This window comes from Euphorbia lathyris, chromosome 8 (assembly GCF_963576675.1).
Source record: "Euphorbia lathyris chromosome 8, ddEupLath1.1, whole genome shotgun sequence".
NCBI classification, from domain to species: Eukaryota; Viridiplantae; Streptophyta; class Magnoliopsida; order Malpighiales; family Euphorbiaceae; genus Euphorbia; species Euphorbia lathyris.
The window spans coordinates 39,399,373-39,418,095 of record NC_088917.1 but is presented as its reverse complement, the minus strand read 5'-3'; the positions used below and the strand labels follow the sequence as shown (position 1 = coordinate 39,418,095).

The 18,723-nt window shown below is 36.0% G+C and overlaps 1 protein-coding gene across 1 annotated transcript in view; it reads left to right on the top strand.

Moving 5' to 3' along the window:
* The first annotated feature begins 4,051 nt into the window (after window positions 1-4,051).
* Window positions 4,052-18,723, top strand: part of LOC136202995 (nuclear pore complex protein NUP205) — a 34,655-nt gene continuing 19,983 nt past the window's right edge. The window contains exons 1-19 of the mRNA XM_065994023.1: window positions 4,052-4,369; window positions 4,464-4,559; window positions 5,679-5,753; window positions 5,843-5,947; window positions 6,031-6,141; window positions 6,826-6,985; window positions 8,369-8,454; window positions 8,645-8,767; window positions 8,857-9,084; window positions 9,988-10,077; window positions 11,139-11,300; window positions 11,554-11,670; window positions 11,776-11,982; window positions 13,177-13,278; window positions 13,375-13,518; window positions 16,089-16,219; window positions 16,333-16,452; window positions 16,988-17,099; window positions 18,214-18,411. Of these exons, the coding sequence (XP_065850095.1) occupies window positions 4,229-4,369; window positions 4,464-4,559; window positions 5,679-5,753; window positions 5,843-5,947; window positions 6,031-6,141; window positions 6,826-6,985; window positions 8,369-8,454; window positions 8,645-8,767; window positions 8,857-9,084; window positions 9,988-10,077; window positions 11,139-11,300; window positions 11,554-11,670; window positions 11,776-11,982; window positions 13,177-13,278; window positions 13,375-13,518; window positions 16,089-16,219; window positions 16,333-16,452; window positions 16,988-17,099; window positions 18,214-18,411 (2,508 nt within the window). The 5' untranslated portion in view covers window positions 4,052-4,228. The remainder of the gene's footprint in view (window positions 4,370-4,463; window positions 4,560-5,678; window positions 5,754-5,842; window positions 5,948-6,030; window positions 6,142-6,825; window positions 6,986-8,368; window positions 8,455-8,644; window positions 8,768-8,856; window positions 9,085-9,987; window positions 10,078-11,138; window positions 11,301-11,553; window positions 11,671-11,775; window positions 11,983-13,176; window positions 13,279-13,374; window positions 13,519-16,088; window positions 16,220-16,332; window positions 16,453-16,987; window positions 17,100-18,213; window positions 18,412-18,723) is intronic.

The following is an 18,723-nucleotide window of genomic DNA, read 5'->3' as shown; positions in this document are numbered from 1 at the left end:
CTAATTGATAATCCCTCTAGGAGTATCTGTGTTGTTTGGTTCCCTGGAAGGAAATGAGTGCTGTTCTCAGCCATTTATCAGGATCAGCTCAAGATTGTTAAATCTTTGAATAGTGAGCTATTAAGCTCTGATGATTAGTTCTAAGGGGGGGGGGGGGGGTTAAGAACTAATACAATTTTTTCGTATTAATTAAACTGACTTAATATAATTCTTTGAGTTTATTAACTCAGCTTTTAGTCATCACGGTCGATTTTATCGTAAGACAGCTTTAGTCAGATGTTGACTAGAACTGTTTTACTTGTAAGTTGGGAGTTGACACTTATGTGGTCAGCTTCCAACACAGCACACTTATTTACTCAGAGTCCGCGTGAACAATTTATATACTGAGTAAAGATAACAAGCAACACAAACAGATATATATATATATATATATATATATATATATATATATATATATATATATATATATATATATATTGAGAGAGAGTTAGAAGTTACTCAGCACGACTTATCCTGGTTCGGCCTCTCTGCCTACGTCTAGTCCCCAAAGTCCCTCCGGGCTTTTTAAATCCAATACTGAGCTCTTTAAAGGTAGAGCACAAACCGTTTACAAGGCAATTGAATATGCAAGAGTACTGTCCTCTATTCGTCTACTCAACTCCTACTAAGTGCTATAACCGAACACTTAGGTTTCTCTACCACTAAGCACTCAACACCGAGTACTCAACACAGTTCTCTCAATAATACAATTGATTACAGACTTGTTCTTTTTCAGATAAAGAACACTTTAGATAATTACAAAATCACTCTAGCATTTACACAAGAATAGAAGTTTGGTGTAAGATCTCTTTTGTATTTGTGTGCTTTGTATGTATGCTCTTATATGCTTGTATGTTTTTCGGCTGTGATCCAATAGGTATACTTGTCCTTTTATAGTTGCAATCTGAAGATCAAATCATTTGAATTTGATTTGTCAATTGAATCCAAAACAGCTCTTTTGAGAGACAAGGCTCTGGTCAGCTTCAGGCTTGCAGGCCAATCCTGTCGTCTGATTTCCTCAGGTGTCAGGCTTGTCCTTTTCTTGTAGTTTTGTCTTCTTGTACAGGTTTCGTCTTTTAGGTAACGGACGTTTGACCCATGCATCTCGAAATCATTTATGTGCGTAATTCCGAGGTTCCTATTATTGGTTCAGACAGTTGTCGGACTTGTCTTTTAGCTAACGGATCATTGGTGCTGTCTTGAAGATCACTCAGCATGACTTTGTTATTCGTTGTCTTTTGATTGTTGCCAATTCAGATACTGAGTTCTTTTTTACTCAGCTTCCATGGCCAGCTTCGTTCTGCAAGACATAGTTCTTAAGAAGTCTTTTCTACTTTTGATACTGAGTTCCGTTCCACTCAGCTTCATTGATTGACTTGATCTTTAAGCTTCTGTTCTGAAGATGACTTATCTTCTCTTACGCTGAGTTCCACTCTACTCAGCTTGTGCTGTGATCTCATGCTGACTTCGTCCTGTCTTACTTTTTATATCTATTTGTATTTATATTTATACTCAACATTGAACAAACATATTAGTACAATTAAATCAAAACACTTAAATTTAATTGTCTCTTAATCATGGATTATTTTGTCAAATCAAAATCTCGTAGAAAGGTGTTTCAACAGATTTCATGTCACCCGTCGCAACGATCGTTGGCAACGACCAACTGCTGGTTTTCTTGCATGCGACGTAGATGCGGGGGTCTTTACGGAGAGGGGATATTGTTCATACGGTTTCCTGATACGAGACTCTATATGTAAATGTATCTTTGCAAGTCATGGTCCACTTGAGGGCTTGTATGAACCAATATTAGCGGAAGCAATCGGGAAGTCCTGCCCTGGTTAAAAGGTCGAGGGGTTACTAACGTGGAAATTCGCTCAGATTGCCTTTCGGTAGTCCAAGCAATTAATGAGTCTTGTTTTCAACTATTTTATTTAGGTGATGTGATTTTGGAGTGTTTATCTTTGTTGCGAGATCTAGTTAATATCTCAGTTTCTTTTGTTAAACAATCAGTAAATGCTGCAGCTCATAGCCTCGCTCGGGCTGTTGTGTCAAGTTCTGTTCGTGGTGAGTGGGATGATCCACCCACCTTCCTTTCCGATGTAATTTTTGCACAAGCTGTTTAATAAAGTTTAGGGAAAATTACAAAACTAGGTCAAATTGGAGGCCCATTTATATATTTAACCCATTTACTCAACCTATTACATATCTAGACTGATTTTGTGTGACTTTCCCATAATACCCTCAATATTTACGCGCGTCTCGCCCCCTCCCGTCTGACTTCGCAGATTCCATATTATGCGAAGGCTGCGAAGCTAATGTTTGGGTTTATATGCGAAGCCTGCGAAGCTAATGTTTGGTTTACATGATGAATTTAGTTCGCATATGCGAAGCCTGCGAAGCTAAAGTTTGGTTGACTTGATGAATTTAGTTCACATACGCGAAGCCTGGATATGTTTTGAAGCTAATTCGCGAAGTGGTATATAACAAAAAATGGCAAACAACAACGAATTCTAACATTAAAATCATAACATTATCAAAATTTACAACAAGATTGCCACAATAAACTCCTAACAAATCACTTCAAAGTGAACCTAACTAATCCGGTACCAATTTTGAAGCGGATGAGTAATCTTGGTGTGCACCATGAGACACATCCATCCCAAAAGGCCTGGACTTCCATTTCTCATCTAAAAAATGACAGTCCAGACATTTTGGGATGGACGTGTCTCACAGTGCACACCAAGATTACTCATCCGACTCAAAATTGGTACCAGATTAGTTAGGTTCACTTTGAAGATTGGCACCATGGGATGGACGTGTCCCATGGTGCACCCAAGATTGGCACAATCTCTCCCAACGAACCATTTCAGGAGTGAATGTGTCAATCTTGAGGGAAGTTCATCCCTATACAGGAAGGAAAATCATCTCCCCTGAAGCCCAGTACGCCGCCTTCCAGAAAGGGATGTTACATATTCAACCACCTTCAGAAAAAATTAATCGTGTTAGGCAGAAAAAAGACGATTTTGGCTTCGCGAAATGAAGATTAGCGAAGCATGCGAATGTAAATGTGCAGGAAAAGAGGTGATTTTACTTCGCTAATCGATTTTTTCGCGAGGTATGCGAGGTCTAAAACGTGACGATCTACTTCGTGAATCGATGCTTTCACGAAGTCTGCGAGGACTGAAACGTCAGGATCTATTCGCAGACTTCGCGAACTAATCGATTCGCGAGGTAGATCCAAACGTTTCAGACTCTTTCTCTTCGCAGATCTTCGCGAAATCATCGATTCACGAAGTAGATCGTCACTTTCCAGACTATTTCTCTTCGCAAAGATTCGCGAAACCATCGATTGCGAAGTGAATTGATGAAAAAATGCAGAAAAAACAACAGATACATACATTTTTCGCCCCGTTCACCCCCAAAAGCGACAATAACAATATGATAACATGGGAGAAACGAAGGAAATAACGTAGAATAACCATTTCTAACATGGTAACAAGAAGAAAGAAACCAAGTAACGAACAGGAAGATGAAGAACCATGGCTTCGTTTTCTAGGGTTAGGAAGTTGCAGAATCAAGAGATGAAGAGAGGAAAAAGAGAAATTCATTATGATTTTGGCGAAATGGTGCAGATTTCGTGCAATTTAAAGGAAGAAAGGAAGATCAAAAGTCTTCAAATCATTAATGCAGGAGCAACTTTTCGCGTAACCAAGGAGATAGGGGAGCAACCGTTCGCGAGTGGTGGGAAGTGGGAAGGTTAGGGGTATTATGGGAAAGTCACATGAAATCAGTCTAGATGTGTAGTAGGTTGAGTAAATGAGTTAAATATGTAAATGAGCTTCCAATTTGACCTAGCTTTGTAATTTTCCCTCCAGTTTATTGTTTTGCCTAAAAAAAGAAAAAAGAAAAATTGGTGTGATCTCCAATAACAAGTTGTTTAAGTTTAAACCGATCTCCAATAATAACAAACACTACAACAGTAGTTAGCTGATGACTGATATTTTTCATACTCTAGTCTAGGGCTTATAGAGGGTTTTATTACTGTCCGAGTCACAGTCTCTCTCGTTCTCCAAACCAACATGCTTTCACTTCCCGCCTAATTTCCGCCATCGTTTCCCCTCTTCTATATGCGTTCTCCTCTTTCGCCTTTCTGCTAGGGTTACAAACTAACTGCCAAAAATCTACAATGGTATCTCCAAGACAACTTCTTTCAACAATTGAATCTTCTTTTCTAGGCCCGTCGTCTCCCACCGCGGCGCAGAGAATCGAGCTCTTGCATGCCATTCGCAGCTCCCTTTCTTCTCTCCGCTCCCTCCTTTCCTATCCGGTTAGCTATTAGTTCATTTTTTTTATGTGCTTTGCAACTGCAAATTTTGTCTCTGCTCATACACATTTCTAATCCTTGGCTTATTGTTTTGCAGCCTCCCAAACAATCCGACCGCGCCCATGTTCAGTCTAAAGAAGTTAGGTTGCCAGATTCCCCTCCAATCTCGTTAGATGATCAGGACGTAGGGATTGTAAGTTCAAATTTTCTGCTTCCTTTCCTGGAAAATGGTTTAATGAAATGAGTCAAGTTAAAGAAGTAACTGAATTTAGCTTTGTGAAGATTTTAACATTTTTGATGCATTAAATTGGGAATGCAATTGAAAGCGACTTGTTCCCTTGTATGCATTTGGACCATCAATGGCTGTTTCTCTTTTAGAGTGAACTATGAGCATGTTCATTTCTTTGGGAGAATGATCTTTGTTAATCTTCTTGATCACATGACGATTTGCTTTTTCTTCTTTTCTTTTTTGAGTATAAGTTAAAGACTTATTTTAAGTAGCTGCAAATGGTTGTGGCCCATGTGCTTAGACAAAGTTATTGGCTTTCTCAAGCAAAGCTATAAATGGAATTTGTAGAAGCAAAAAGTGAAGATTCTGCTGCTACCTTACTTTTATCTCAAATATCTGGATTTCACAACTCTCAGGACTCTTAAGACTGTTTCTCCTTAAAATAAATAAAAGAGTGTCATCTGATTTTTTTTTAATATCATTTATAATTTTAAGTGTTAGTCTTATGATACCGAACCAGTCAATAATAATGGTCAATTCCAAACATGTAGAATGAAAGTCTTAGGTCTATAACCGTTTAATTTCAGTTGTCTCTGTAATGATACCTTTTGTTTGGGTGATGAATTGATGATTCTCTGCAAGCATTTTGAATTAGGACTCTATGTTAACTGTTTCTAGAATCTAGATTGCTGCCTTAATCACATTTCATGTCTAAGAGATGTTTGTTATCCTGTGGTTGATTGGTGTGCCAGTATATATTGATTTTCTATTAAAATTATGTTTAGATTTTCTCTTTACTTTGCAGTATATCATATGATAGTGATGATTGTGGAGGTTTCTTTTGACTTGTCTTGTTGCATCTTTTTTTTTTTTTGGTATCTCTTTGAATAATTAAATGGACTTCAGCTTGTACATGCTTATTACACTTTTATATTAGTTATACTATTTTGCAAGTTCTATTAGTTTATGATTATGGATCTTATTTTCTTTGGAGGCATCAACAACTATGATTAGGAGTATTTACTGTTTTCTTAATGATCTTTATTCTCCTTGATTAATATTCGGTGTAATGTTATTTAATAGGCTTTGCAATTGAGTGATGAGCTCCACCTAAATGAAATAGATTGTGTTCGATTGCTTGTTTCTGCCAACCAAGAGGTGGATCCCTATTCTTTCTTACTTTTATGGACTTATATTGCACATGCTTCAGCACTAAGGTCTCATATACACTTTCTCTTTATATCTAGTGGGGCCTAATGGGACGAGAACGGATAGAAATTTTTCGCCTTGCAGCGGGACTCTGGTACACTGAGAGACGGGATCTTTTAACAGCACTCTTCATTCTTTTAAGGGTAGCTTTCTCTTCCTACCTTCCTCTCTGTGCTGCAAATCATCTGAATTCTCCCTAGGATTTTTACAATACCTCTTTTTGCAGGCTATTGTGCTTGATCAGGGACTTGAAGCTGATCTTGTTCTAGACATTCAGAAGTGCCTCGAGGACCTTATTAATGGTGGGCTTCGACAACGTTTGATTTCTTTAATAAAGGTTTGAAATGACAATACTTTCTTCTGAATTATACTGTCTTGGTAAAATCATCTGTTTCTAGGACTTCCAATGTTGGGGGGTCTCACAGAGACTTGCATACTCCAAGTAATGCACAATTAATCTGCCTTATATATTTATTTGAGCATGCCTTCAGAACTCTGATAGATCTAAAGTGTGGTTTGAAGCTTCTGTGTGAGGTGTTTTTCCAATGAACTAAATGAGAAGCATCCTCCTATCTGAGTTAAACCTGCATTTATGCTTTTTAATTAAGTTATTTATTTATTTATGGTTAATATCTTTAATACATTTACTTTAACAGTTTAACTTTGTCCTCCAATAATTTTTGTTTGAGAATCAACTCAATACCCTTTATTGAATATTGATCACTGTGATTTATGGGATATCAACTTCTCAAAGATAAATGATGATGAAGTAATATTCTCTTAGAAAACTATCTTTACTTGATAACTTTTAAGCTTTTCCGAATTTCTCTGTAGTTGTCTTGAGATTGTTCAGGTGTTCAAGTAGAAAACTCCACATCACACATTGTTTTGATCATATAATTACTAGAAGTTTTTGATCTGTTCATTTTAATTTCTGCACAAATTATTGGTAACATTTTTTATGGATCAATAGTCATATTTCAATTGGTGAATAAAGCAAATTATATCTGTTTGACTACAGGAACTCAATCGTGAAGAACCTGCTGGTTTAGGTGGGCCTCGATGTGACCGTTATGTCCTTGACTCTCGAGGTGCCCTTGTTGAGCGGCAGCTTGTGGTTAGTAAGGAGAGACATGTAGTTGGTCATTGCCTCGTTCTCTCTGTTCTGGTTGTCCGAACAAGTAAGTTGCTAGTCATCTCCTAAGTTGTTCTTAATTTCTTTTCTTTTCTTTGCTCTTTTATTTTATTTTATTTATTGCTATTATGCATTGAGTTTTCTGTAGTGGCATGAGTCTTTCTGTGAAATTCTGAAATATGGTTCTTAGAATGTGGCACTTCACCTCTCTGCACATATGTTCATCAAACGTCTTTTTTTTTCTTTCTTAATTTGAGGTGGTACATGGACTTTCCAAATTGAATTCAATAATTTTTATTCTAGGCGCTTGGTGAATCAATCCAAATGGTTGTGATTTGGCCTGGTAGTCAAATCAGATTCTTCTTTTTTTGTTGTTTTATGGAAATGTGTCAGCCAAATACATGAAATAAACTATTTGAATAAGATTTTTTTTTGTCTTATTCTTTTGTTTGATTTGAAACTATTTATGGTCAACATACTAACAGACACCTAATGCTAGCAAGGAGAGTGAAACCCTTAATATTGTCTACTAGTTCATTTTTAAACTATTGTATATAAGTGTTTGTTGAATTTCACAGGGAAAAGTTCTCGAGTATGATAGTCAAAAAATAAAAAAGTTAATAATTTGAAAGATTAGAAGGAAGAGATGTAAGAAGATTTGCCTCATTGATGAGCAAACACACAATGAACAAATCGCACAACTATCTGGCATTCTCTTGCTTTCTTAAGTAAACAGTAATGCTGTAATTGATCTAAAATAAAATATAGGGTGCAAATTTAGAGGTTCTCAAGTTCGTTGATAGAGTTATTGATTTGGCCATATTTTTATGTATGAATTTTGTCTTTATGTATTCCTAATTCGGGGTCGGCTAACATGAACCATCATATAAAACCGTGAAAATCAAGTCGTGTCAGCGACACAGATTCGCTCCCTCCACTCCGTACGAATATAAAAATTCTAAAAAATAAAACCAGTTTTCAGTCAAATAAAATGTGATCAACAATTCAGTTACAACTTACATGGGAAAAATATGAAAAATTTGGTCCAAACATAACTCTAAAATTCACAAATGGATATATGCAGAGAATAATAAATGGTCATCAGTATTTGTGGTTTGGTTTTCCAGAGATGGGGACATATGGTGACGCCAATAAATGAATTATGGAAATACTTATTCTTGTTAAATAGATATAAAGTTGTATTATTTCCCTTTAATAAACCTTATGAAATTCATGTTGATTATGTTTGATTATTATATATTATATGTTTCTTGACATTGAGCAAGGCTAATTGAACATGTGCCAGAGTTTGTCTTTTTCTTTTGATACATAACAGTGAATACTAATGTTTGAGTCACTGACAGACAAACATATTAATAATGAATGAGACTGCTTATTGCAATATTGCCATAAATTTTGCTCCTTATAGGCCCAAAAGAGATAAAGGATGTCTTCAATGCCTTAAAAGATAGCACAGCTGGGCTTATGGAGGTCAATCTCACAGTAAAACATCAGGCATGTCCTCCTTTTGCAGGCTGACTAATTTTATGCCAGTTATTATGTTACCTTTGGACATCTTCTGAGATGATTTTTTTTTTCTCCCATTAACAAGTAAAAGTTTGGTGATTACTTTTGTTATATACTTTATTTAATGCCTGCATGTATTCTGATAACCTTAAAAGTAACTTTTTTTTTTCCTGTGCAGATTGCTTTCAGTCTGCTTTTCACTCTTATCATTACTTTCATATCAGATGCTTTGAGTGCAGTCCCTGATAAAGCATCTCTTCTTTCCCGTGATGCTTCATTTAGAAAAGAATTCCATGAAATTGTAAGATTAGAAATCGTTTGTATTTTTAATCCCTTAATGAATTTGTAGCTGACGTTTACTTTTGTCTGGGTTATCTCTGCATGCTCTAGCTGATGGCTGCCGGAAATGATCCCATCATGGAGGGCTTTAAGGGTGGTGTGATACTTGCTTGGTCTGTGCATTTGATGTTGATAAACGATGCAATGGCTGCAACGGAACCAGCTTCAAGCATTTCAATGAATGATTTAGGTTACATAAATTCGTGTTTGGAATCCATTTTCTCAAACAATGTTTTCCAGTTCTTACTGGATAACGTTCTCCGAACTGCAGCTTACCAGGTTTGATGATAAACGTTTTTCTCCCTTAATATTTTGAAGTTTAATTTCTTTCATTGCTATCAAGTTCAAGGCATATACTATAATTATTGGTAACTGGAAAATTTGCTCGAAGAAAGTCTTCACCCTTGACTACCCTTGGTTTAGAAAGTTTTCGAGAGCTACGTTAAAAAAAAAAAAGGCTTCCTTTTAAGAATGCTATAGTTTTTTTCTTCTTTATAATGGATTCCTGAAGCAACTAGCTATGTTGTTTTAGTGTATCCTTCATGCAATGAGTGGGAACTATAAATAATTTATTAATCTCTGTACGTTTTCTTTTTCCTAGTTTGTTGTGCTTATCCAATAACACACGGGTTTGATTCGCTCTCAATGTTCTGAGAAATATTTACCATTCGAAAAGAGGAAAAAGCGGAGGTCTCTGTCATCTATGCAATTCTTTTATTAGCTTATTCAAAGGGTATTATCCCTTCAAGAGATAGCAGGTCAAGGATTCTTTTCTTATTAAGGGAAGGTCATCAAGGTAGACTTGATAGGACAAGGGGTTAGGAATACTAATATATAGTCATATTGGCCTCCGCATAGCCAGACTTTGAGTTTGGGATTCATGGAATAGAGGTTAACTTAGCCCCTTGACTAAATTCCTTTAAAGGTCTTTCCTTGTGCTTCTTGACTTGGCCACAACCACAATTACGGCTTGTAGTTTCTTTTTAGCAATCTCGGCTTGTGTTCCATTAGTCCCTGTATGTGTATTTTTGTGGAATATATCATTGATGTATATCTTGTTTTTTTTTTTTTTGTTTTATCTGGCTGTCCATTTCTTTTGTGCTAGTTTCTATGTAGGAAACAATAAAATCCCAAATGATTTACATTATGATTTCAAGTCTAGTTTCAATTTGATCTTTACAGAATGATGATGAGGATATGATCTACATGTACAATGCCTATCTACACAAGCTGGTCACTTGCTTCCTATCCCATCCACTTGCTAGGGACAAGGTGAGCTGAACTGTCTGAAATTAAAGTTTCCCATACTTGGAAGTAAAATAAATAAATAAAGATTAGTAGAAAGGCAAATCAATGCTGTAATATGAGGTGCAATAATTTGAACACTTGTTCATCTGCGTTGTTTAATTGATTTGCAGAGGTGACTTCAGCATTCTAAATTGTTGTTGTTATTGTGCTTGTTTGTGCATGTGTCTACACTGCACACCATATATGCTTTAGCTTGCATAAACATGACGAGGGCAAACCAAAAAAACCTGCCAATTTTACGTCAAATGGCTCGATTTGTCATCCAGTGCGTAATGTGGGCCGAATAAGTCTCCTATAGAAAAAAGAAAATCTTAATACATGAACCATAAAACATAAACTCATTTTCTGCTGTCGATAGATGTCTGTGAAAAAACCCATCACTAGTATACATAGATTTAAACTCACATATAAATGTGTCATTTCGAGTTGAGTCCGTGCTTGAAGTATGACTGGATTGGTGAAGAAGGTCATATAATTCCACTCAGTTGATGGAGTAATGGTGTGAATATTTTCTCCTACTATTGAAAGTGCAAACTTGTGAATATTGACTTTTTATTTTTCTGCATTCAGAAAAGAAATGGTTTGAGGTAATGCTGATAGGAAACTTATCTGGAATGTTAGATGATGATGGTTGGAGTTTCAAACAACACCAAGCTTTATCATTCAATAGGATTAGTGCTTCTGCCCAGATTTTATTTCGTACATTATCCTCTGGTTGTTCTTTTACATCAACTAACCTATTTGTCTCCATTCCATTGGTAAATTAGATTTCATAGTAAAGTGATGTTAGGACATCGAAGATGATTTTGTTAATTGATAATTAATCAGAACAGGAAGTGAGTGCATGCTGTGAACCTTTAATAGGGGTATAATTTATAAAAACTTGGTTCAGTAGAAAAAATTGAACTTTTCAATCCCTTTTGTTATTTCTTTTTTGGGTTAATGTTATATTTTATTTGTGCATGTGTTTTTGTTTGTTTCTCATCATTATCACCTTGAGGAGCTTTTTTCCCCCACCCTTAAAGGTGAAAGATTCAAAGGAGAAGGCAATGGGGATGTTTAATTCTTACCGTCTGGCTACCTCCCATGATTTTACACATGAAAGCAACCCCCTTTCTCAACCAGCCCTGGAGATCAGCTATTTTCCATTTGTCTCTCTGCTGGAGTTTGTTAGCGATATTTATCAGGTTAGTTTGACTTAATTGTCATTGCATGGTAATTGTTATGATAAAGATATTCGTGTTGAAGGGACTTTGAAGTTCAAATTAGATGATTCAATCTCATTGAATGTTAATTGAAGTATGTGTCTAAATCAAGTTTATGAAGAAGCAATCTTATTATTAGAAAATGACTATTGAGATCCTGATAAGCATGTAAGCTTTCTTAATGCTTCATTATAATGTCTATATTTTAATAACTTGGAGTTCGTGCAATTTTCAGAAGGAACCGGAATTGTTGTCTGGCAATGATGTTTTATGGACATTTGTGAATTTTGCTGGAGAAGATCATACTAATTTTCAAACCCTTGTGGCTTTCCTGAAAATGCTGAGTACTTTGGTATGTAAATTATATTTGGTAAATTGTCATGTAATAGATGGAGTATGCTTCATCATTGTTATGCAATGTTAGGAATCAGTTTTCATGGTGTAACATTTATTTCAGGCTTCTAGTGAAGAAGGCGCCACAAAGGTTTATGAACTACTCAAGGGTGAAGCATTCCGCTCTGTTGGCTGGAGCACTTTGTTTGATTGCTTAACAATCTATGATGAGAAATTTAAACAATCCCTCCAAACTAAGGGGGCTATGTTACCTGAGTTACAGGAGGGTGATGCAAAAGCACTTGTTGCATATTTGAATGTACTTCAGAAGGTTTTCACTTTTTTTCTTATCATTTTTTCTTTAATGATAAGTGGAAAAGCTGGCTATTTTTTTTTGATTCCCCCCCTGTTGATTTTATTGAACATTATAGCATCCATATTGATGGGTGGTTTAGTTCTTGATCTCTCTAGGTAGGTCACTCGGTTAATATTTTTGTAGTTTCTCAGTTACTCTCATGTTCCTCTAGGACATGTTGATGAAGACTAAATAATGAGAATATAGTTTGTTGAAATTACTTTTTCTCTTCCATGTATTACTAGGAAATATGGATGTCCTTTGTGTTTTTTTTATAAAGAATCTGTGCTATTGCTTTTCTTAAATTTGACATTGATTTTTTAAATGATATTCAGGAATATTTTGAGGGCGAGCCTTGGCGCAACGGTAAACGTTGTTGTCGTGTGACCAAGAGGTCATGGGTTCGAGTCTTAGGAGCGGCCTCTTGCCAAATAAATTGGCAGGGGAAGGCTTGCCCCCAGTACACCCTTGTGGTGGGACCCCTCCCTGGACCCTCGCTCAGCGGGGACGCGTAGTGCGATTCAGGAATATTTTGTCTATTAGGATGTTAGCAAATTATTATAGCGCTGCATAGATCTAGACACAGCATTTGCTATGCTGTTTTTGGAATTCAACTTGCGTTAACAATATTGCTGTCAAAAACAAATTGCTGAGATACTAGATACACAGGAAGTTCTATTGCAAACTGCTGGGACTCAAGACCTTAATTCCTGATTGTCTTTTTTTTTTTTTTTTTTTTTTTAATTAATGGGTTGTGTAAATCCTTTGACAATTTTTCTATTTGATTCTTATCCATGGTGGAGCTTTGGGGATATTCAGGGAACATAGTACCCCATTGTTTATTTTGCTCTCTTTACCCTTCTAACTCATCCATCCCTCTTGGGTTTTTTGAGTTTGTATTATATTTTTCTTATCTTTTCCTTGTAGCATATATGTGTAACATGTTGTCTTTCAGAAACATTGAGGATAAAATTATGATATTCTAATGACTAGCAACATCTTACCTTGCCCATTCATGAGAAGTGTTTCTTTTCTTTTGAGGAAGTGTGTTTATGAATGTGGTGGGATGGGGTTTCTGTTGGTCCAATATTCTTCACTATACTGCAAATGTTAGGACCTGATAACGGCATACTTTTTCCGTGACAATATACTATTTGCCTTGTGTTACAGGTTATTGAAAATGGACATCCTACTGAAAGAAAGAACTGGTTTCCTGATATTGAACCATTATTCAAGCTCCTTAGTTATGAACATGTGCCTGCTTATCTAAAGGTTGAAGTCTGAGCTGATTCACAAATCTATTTGAAGATGAGAAAGTTCTTTCCATTTTCTGACCCTTTTTACATTTTCTCCGCTATACTCTCTCAGGGTGCATTGCGAAATGCCATAAGTACCTTTGTTCATGTCTCCCCAGTCCTGAAAGACACCATTTGGAGTTACCTTGAGCAGTATGATTTGCCATTAGTAGTTGGTCCTCCTGTTACAAACAACGCAAATCCAATGGCAACGCAGGTTTATTTCTCTGTAGCTTTTAATTTGGTTATGGCAATTGTATTATGACTTTTATGACATTGATTGTCATGTCCCTTTATGCCTTTTTTAGTCTACAATTTGATTATTTTTGATATGCTAGCTGAAGTCATGGTACTACTCTATATCTACCTTGATGAGTCATTTAGTAGTGTGGATAATAGCTTTTTGCACAAGTCTGCGATTTTAATCACTTATTGTCCAAATAAATGGAAGGCTGCAATCATTTTGCTGCAGTTTGAAGGAGACACTGCTGTCAATGGCTTTGAATATACTGCATTTTTCTCATCTAAACATGTGCCAGATGATCAAAGAATTACTGACTTTATGGTTATTTTAATTTTGGCCTACTGTCTTAATTTCAATATGTTTTGGCTCTGTAACTTACAATAAAATTGTCAGGGACTGCATGAAGACTTTCAGCGATGTTCACATGGTGTGTGTGTGTGTGTGTCTACATATGTAAATAAATATGTATGTATGTATGCAGCGTTAGAGATATTAATACATACTTCTTTTCACACACACGCGCACATGCCATGCACTACCATTTTCATCATGGTAAAAAGTTTAAAAATCATATATTTTCAATGGAAAGCTTGCAAAAAATAATTTGTATTCATTTGCATCATGATGAATTTTTTGTTTCCCTTCCTTTACTTTAGGTTGCTAACTTGCTAGATAGGTAATGTCTACATTGCTAGTTCGCCACAACTCTCACATTCAATAAATTACTTTGTTGTCAATCAGAAAACGCACTGCAGATATTGGTAAAATTAAAGAACTAGGCACAATTGGAAGCAGGTTCCAAGTCTCTCTCATTCTGTTTTTTAATTTGGCTAAACTGAGCGTACTCTTTAGATATCCTATTGAGAGCCCAGTGAATAAAATAGTTCATGTATACTTTTGTAACCTGTTTATGTTCATTTGAACATTTAATCGTTATGATATTTAAGCAGTGAGCTGGTCAGCAATCAGCCAAAGTGGGGTGTTCATTTGGTCATGAAAATAAAGTGAAGATGAAAACATTTTCTGTTATGTGCTGCTAAAGGGCGGCCCGGTCGCATTACGCGTCCCCGCTGAGCGAGGGTCCGGGGAGGGGTCCCACCACAAGCTGTTATGTGCTGCTAAATGACAATAAAATGAAATTTTATATATTTGACAAGAGTTACAAGACTTCATTGGCCATACGTTATATCCTCAATTACTTTCTCTATTTGATGCTTGCTTATTTTCTTTTTCCATTTTCTCTTTTTATATCAAGTTGACTGTAGTAATCAATCAAGTTTTGATATTTAATTTATACTTTTTATCTATGATGCACGGAAACTCATCATGACACTTGTTTCAGCGTTTCCGGCAGATGTGGGAAACGGAAACTCTCGGAAATTGATACGAAACATTTCCGGGCAGTTTCTGCAATTATCCAAAATATGAAATGCGTCTCTCAGTTTTTAAACGGTTTTCTCTGCCTATTTCGACTAAAATTTTGGAAATTCAAACTTTATATTTTGCAATTCCTATTCAGTCTAAGATTAGGAAATTGAAACTTCGTGCTTGACAGATAATTCCATCCTTGTATCCTTCCTTCAATTTAAAGAACTTACCTATATTTTTTTCTCCTATAATTCTTGTCTCTTGAATCTTGATTGAGCTTGGACTTTCTTCATCTTGTTTTTCCTTCTTGTTTTTTTAAATATATTATTATATTTTTAATATTTACAAATATACCCCTATATTTTTAAAATTTACACGTTCCCCCACTTTTCCGTTTCCTATGTTTTTTAGAAATTACGTTTCCCTGTGTCCGTTTCCGTTGCCGTGCGACATAGCTTTTTATTATAAGAGCTGAATAGATTATTTAGTGTGTGATTCTTTTACTAAGGTGGTTTGGCCATGTGAGACGTAGAGCGCTTGATGCGCCGGTTAGGAGAACCGAAGAGTGGCAAAGGGATGTAGTGGTGAGGGGTAGGGGAAGACCTAAGCAAACTTGGAGGAGGGTGATCGAGAGTGATATGAGTTTACTGGGAATTGAGGAAAATATGGTAGTGGATAGGACGGAGTGGAGGGAGCGAATTTGTGTCGCTGACACGACTTGATTTCACGGTTTTATATGATGTTTCATGTTAGCCGACCCCGAATCATTTCGGGACTAAGGCTTTGTTGTTGTTGTTGTTGTATTACAAAGTAGTTATTTTCCTTTTTTTTTTGTCTTCTGAATAATGTATTTCAAAGTTGATTTTGATAAAGGAACATTTGCCTCAATATGAGCTGTGTTGGTCTTGAAATATTTTTTTATCCCTCTTTTTCTGTTTTAATTGCGTCGCTCACATGTTTACTTTGAGAATCACAATGTTCAATAAGTATAGTGCAACTTTATGTCAATGATATAGGGGTTGTGACAATAAAGTGAAGAATTTGAATGGTGTCCATTTATTGCATAGTACGTAAGAAGCAAGGCTGTTGTTATGATGTATCTACCACCAAATTCTATTTTCAGATCTATTTGAGCTATATGGCAAATTTATACTTTTGAAGTTTGAATTTGGCAGGTTTATGATATGAGGTGTGAGTTGAATGAAATAGAAGCAAGGAATGAACGATATCCTTCAACAATATCTTTCCTTAACCTACTAAATACTCTGATAGCTGAGGAAAAAGATGTAAATGATAGAGGGCGTAGGTACTGTTCGATGGTTTATTTTCCTTGACTTCAATAATCAATTTTTTTCTGAGAAGAAAAAATCAATATTTCCTGTCTGCTTGCTAGCTTTAACACAGATGGTCTTCTTGCAGATTTATAGGCATTTTTAGGTTCATATATGATGATGTATTTGGGTCTTTCCCTCAAAGGGCCTACATGGATTCTTGCGAAAAATGGCAGTTAGTTGTTGCTTGTCTTCAGCATTTTCACATGTGAGTGACTGGACTATTTCAATCCGGAAAATTTGCTCATGCTCAGTATTTATGTATCTCATTTTTCTAGTATCTGCTCCTCCTTTCCCCCAAATTGGTCATATTAGCCAGCTCTTCTACTTGGAAGTTTGAACTACTTCTTACATATGATAATGCTTTTTATGAATTAAGGGTCAAAATGGCCCCTAAAGTTGGTATTAACTCAGTTCTTAAGTTGATGATATTTGTCAAATTAGCCCAAATTTTAGGTATTAAAACTGATTCTATTTCGCTAATTTGCCAAAATTTTCCAACTTAAGGGCTAAGTTGATACCTAAAACTCGATTTGGGCTAAATTGTTCATGTCTACCAACTTTAGGGGTCATTTTGACCCTTTATTCTGTTTTTTTATTGATGAGATTCTTTAAGCTCCTATTTTAATTCAAAGTATTGGATGCTAATTCTTAAACTAAATGAATAGATTGGTTGTAATTTTGATTGTATAAGTTGACAATGCATCAAGAGACAATTATTTCTCCTCTGATACTTTTTGCAGGATATTAAGCATGTATGACATCCAAGACGAGGACATTGACAATGTCATTGACCAGTCACAGACACAACCATCTCCACTTGAGATGCAACTTCCTGTCTTAGAACTGTTAAAGGTATATGTTTTTTGGCTTACTCCTTCCCCCCCCCCCCCCCCCCCCCCCCCCACACACACACACCCGAACTTGTCCCATTTTGTCACTTAACCCCCTTTACTTAGTGGCCTGCTAACAAATGTAACACTTCGTGCCCCTTTATGTGCCCACATGGCATTGATTAGCCCCCCTCAACTCATCTCATCTTGTGCATCCTATTGGCCCCCTCAACTCACCAAATGTAACACTTCGTGCCCCTTAGGTTTTTATGTCTGTTTCAAAGCAATGAAGGAGGGTTCACATCAGGATGCAGAAGTTGTCTTGGAATGGATGCAGAAGGTGTCTTGGGAGGTGTACTCAATGCCATGTAGGCACAAAAGGGGCCAAATGTATGACAAATTTTGAGTTGATGGGGCTGATAGGTTGGCCACTAAGTAGAGGGGGCTAAGTGACAAAATGGGACAAGTTCAGGGGGCGGCTGAGGTGTTAAACCTTGTTTTTTCATTTATTCTTCTGCTATTTTCCAAAGCTGGTTTTTCTTATCAAAAGGTCACATTATGCCTTTTTAACTTTAGATTAGAATATTTATATTATGATGTTATAGTATTATATCATTATATTATAATATTTATTTATATCATTATATTGTATGTTTACATAATATTATGTTATATATTTATTAACTACCAGATTTGTATAAGTAACGGTCCAGAGATGAAATATTATTGGTTTGGACTTTTGATGTCGTTGCAAACTTGCAATTTATGATATAACCTAACCTTTGCTATGCTATATTGTTTATCTTAGTAGTTGAGCACGTTGTTGAGAATATAATTTCTTTCATTTTCTTTGAGTCTAACATGGGTATTATTATAGCTTCCATGATCTTCATGTTGTTTGCTTAGAAGCGCCTCAGTGTGGCAAATTTCCAAAGTAAGGTTCAGATTTGATAAAATTGGTTGTCTTGTCTGAGGAATAAAAACTCCTGCTCCTTCTCGTCCACTTTTTCTATGTTTTGTTTTCCCTTATAAGCTCCGTGGCTTGTCTTCGATTTTCTTGATCTCGTTCTTCGAAATAGATTCACTTACGCTCAATAACTCCTGCATATGTTTTATTATTTTATATTCTTGTGCAGGATTTCATGAGTGGGAAGACTGTTTTTCGTAATCTCATGGGGATTCTTATGCCAGGTGTCAATTCGCTCATCACTGAACGGACTAGCCAAATTCATGGTCAACTAATTGAAAAAGCTGTGCGACTTTCATTGGAAATTATAATCCTTGTACTGGAAAAAGACTTGCTTGTTTCTGATTATTGGCGTCCTCTGTACCAGGTATCTATTTATTCTCCTCTCTTGTTCTGTATTATTGTTCAACAACAAAAAGAAGAATTCCATCTTGCAATTTCATGTTGTAACTGAGCCTTTAGTATGGAAATGTATCACATTTCACATGTCAAAATTTCACAAGGGTGACTGTTTGGGTGCTAATATGATTGTTTGAATAATCATGGAGGTTGCTGCTACTTGTAATTAATCTTTGTATTGTATGCTTGATTTATGTTCTCGGATAAAGTTAGTACAGAATAAATGCTTTAATGTTTATACATGTGTTAGTGGAGTTCAAGGTATATTTATGGTGAAATG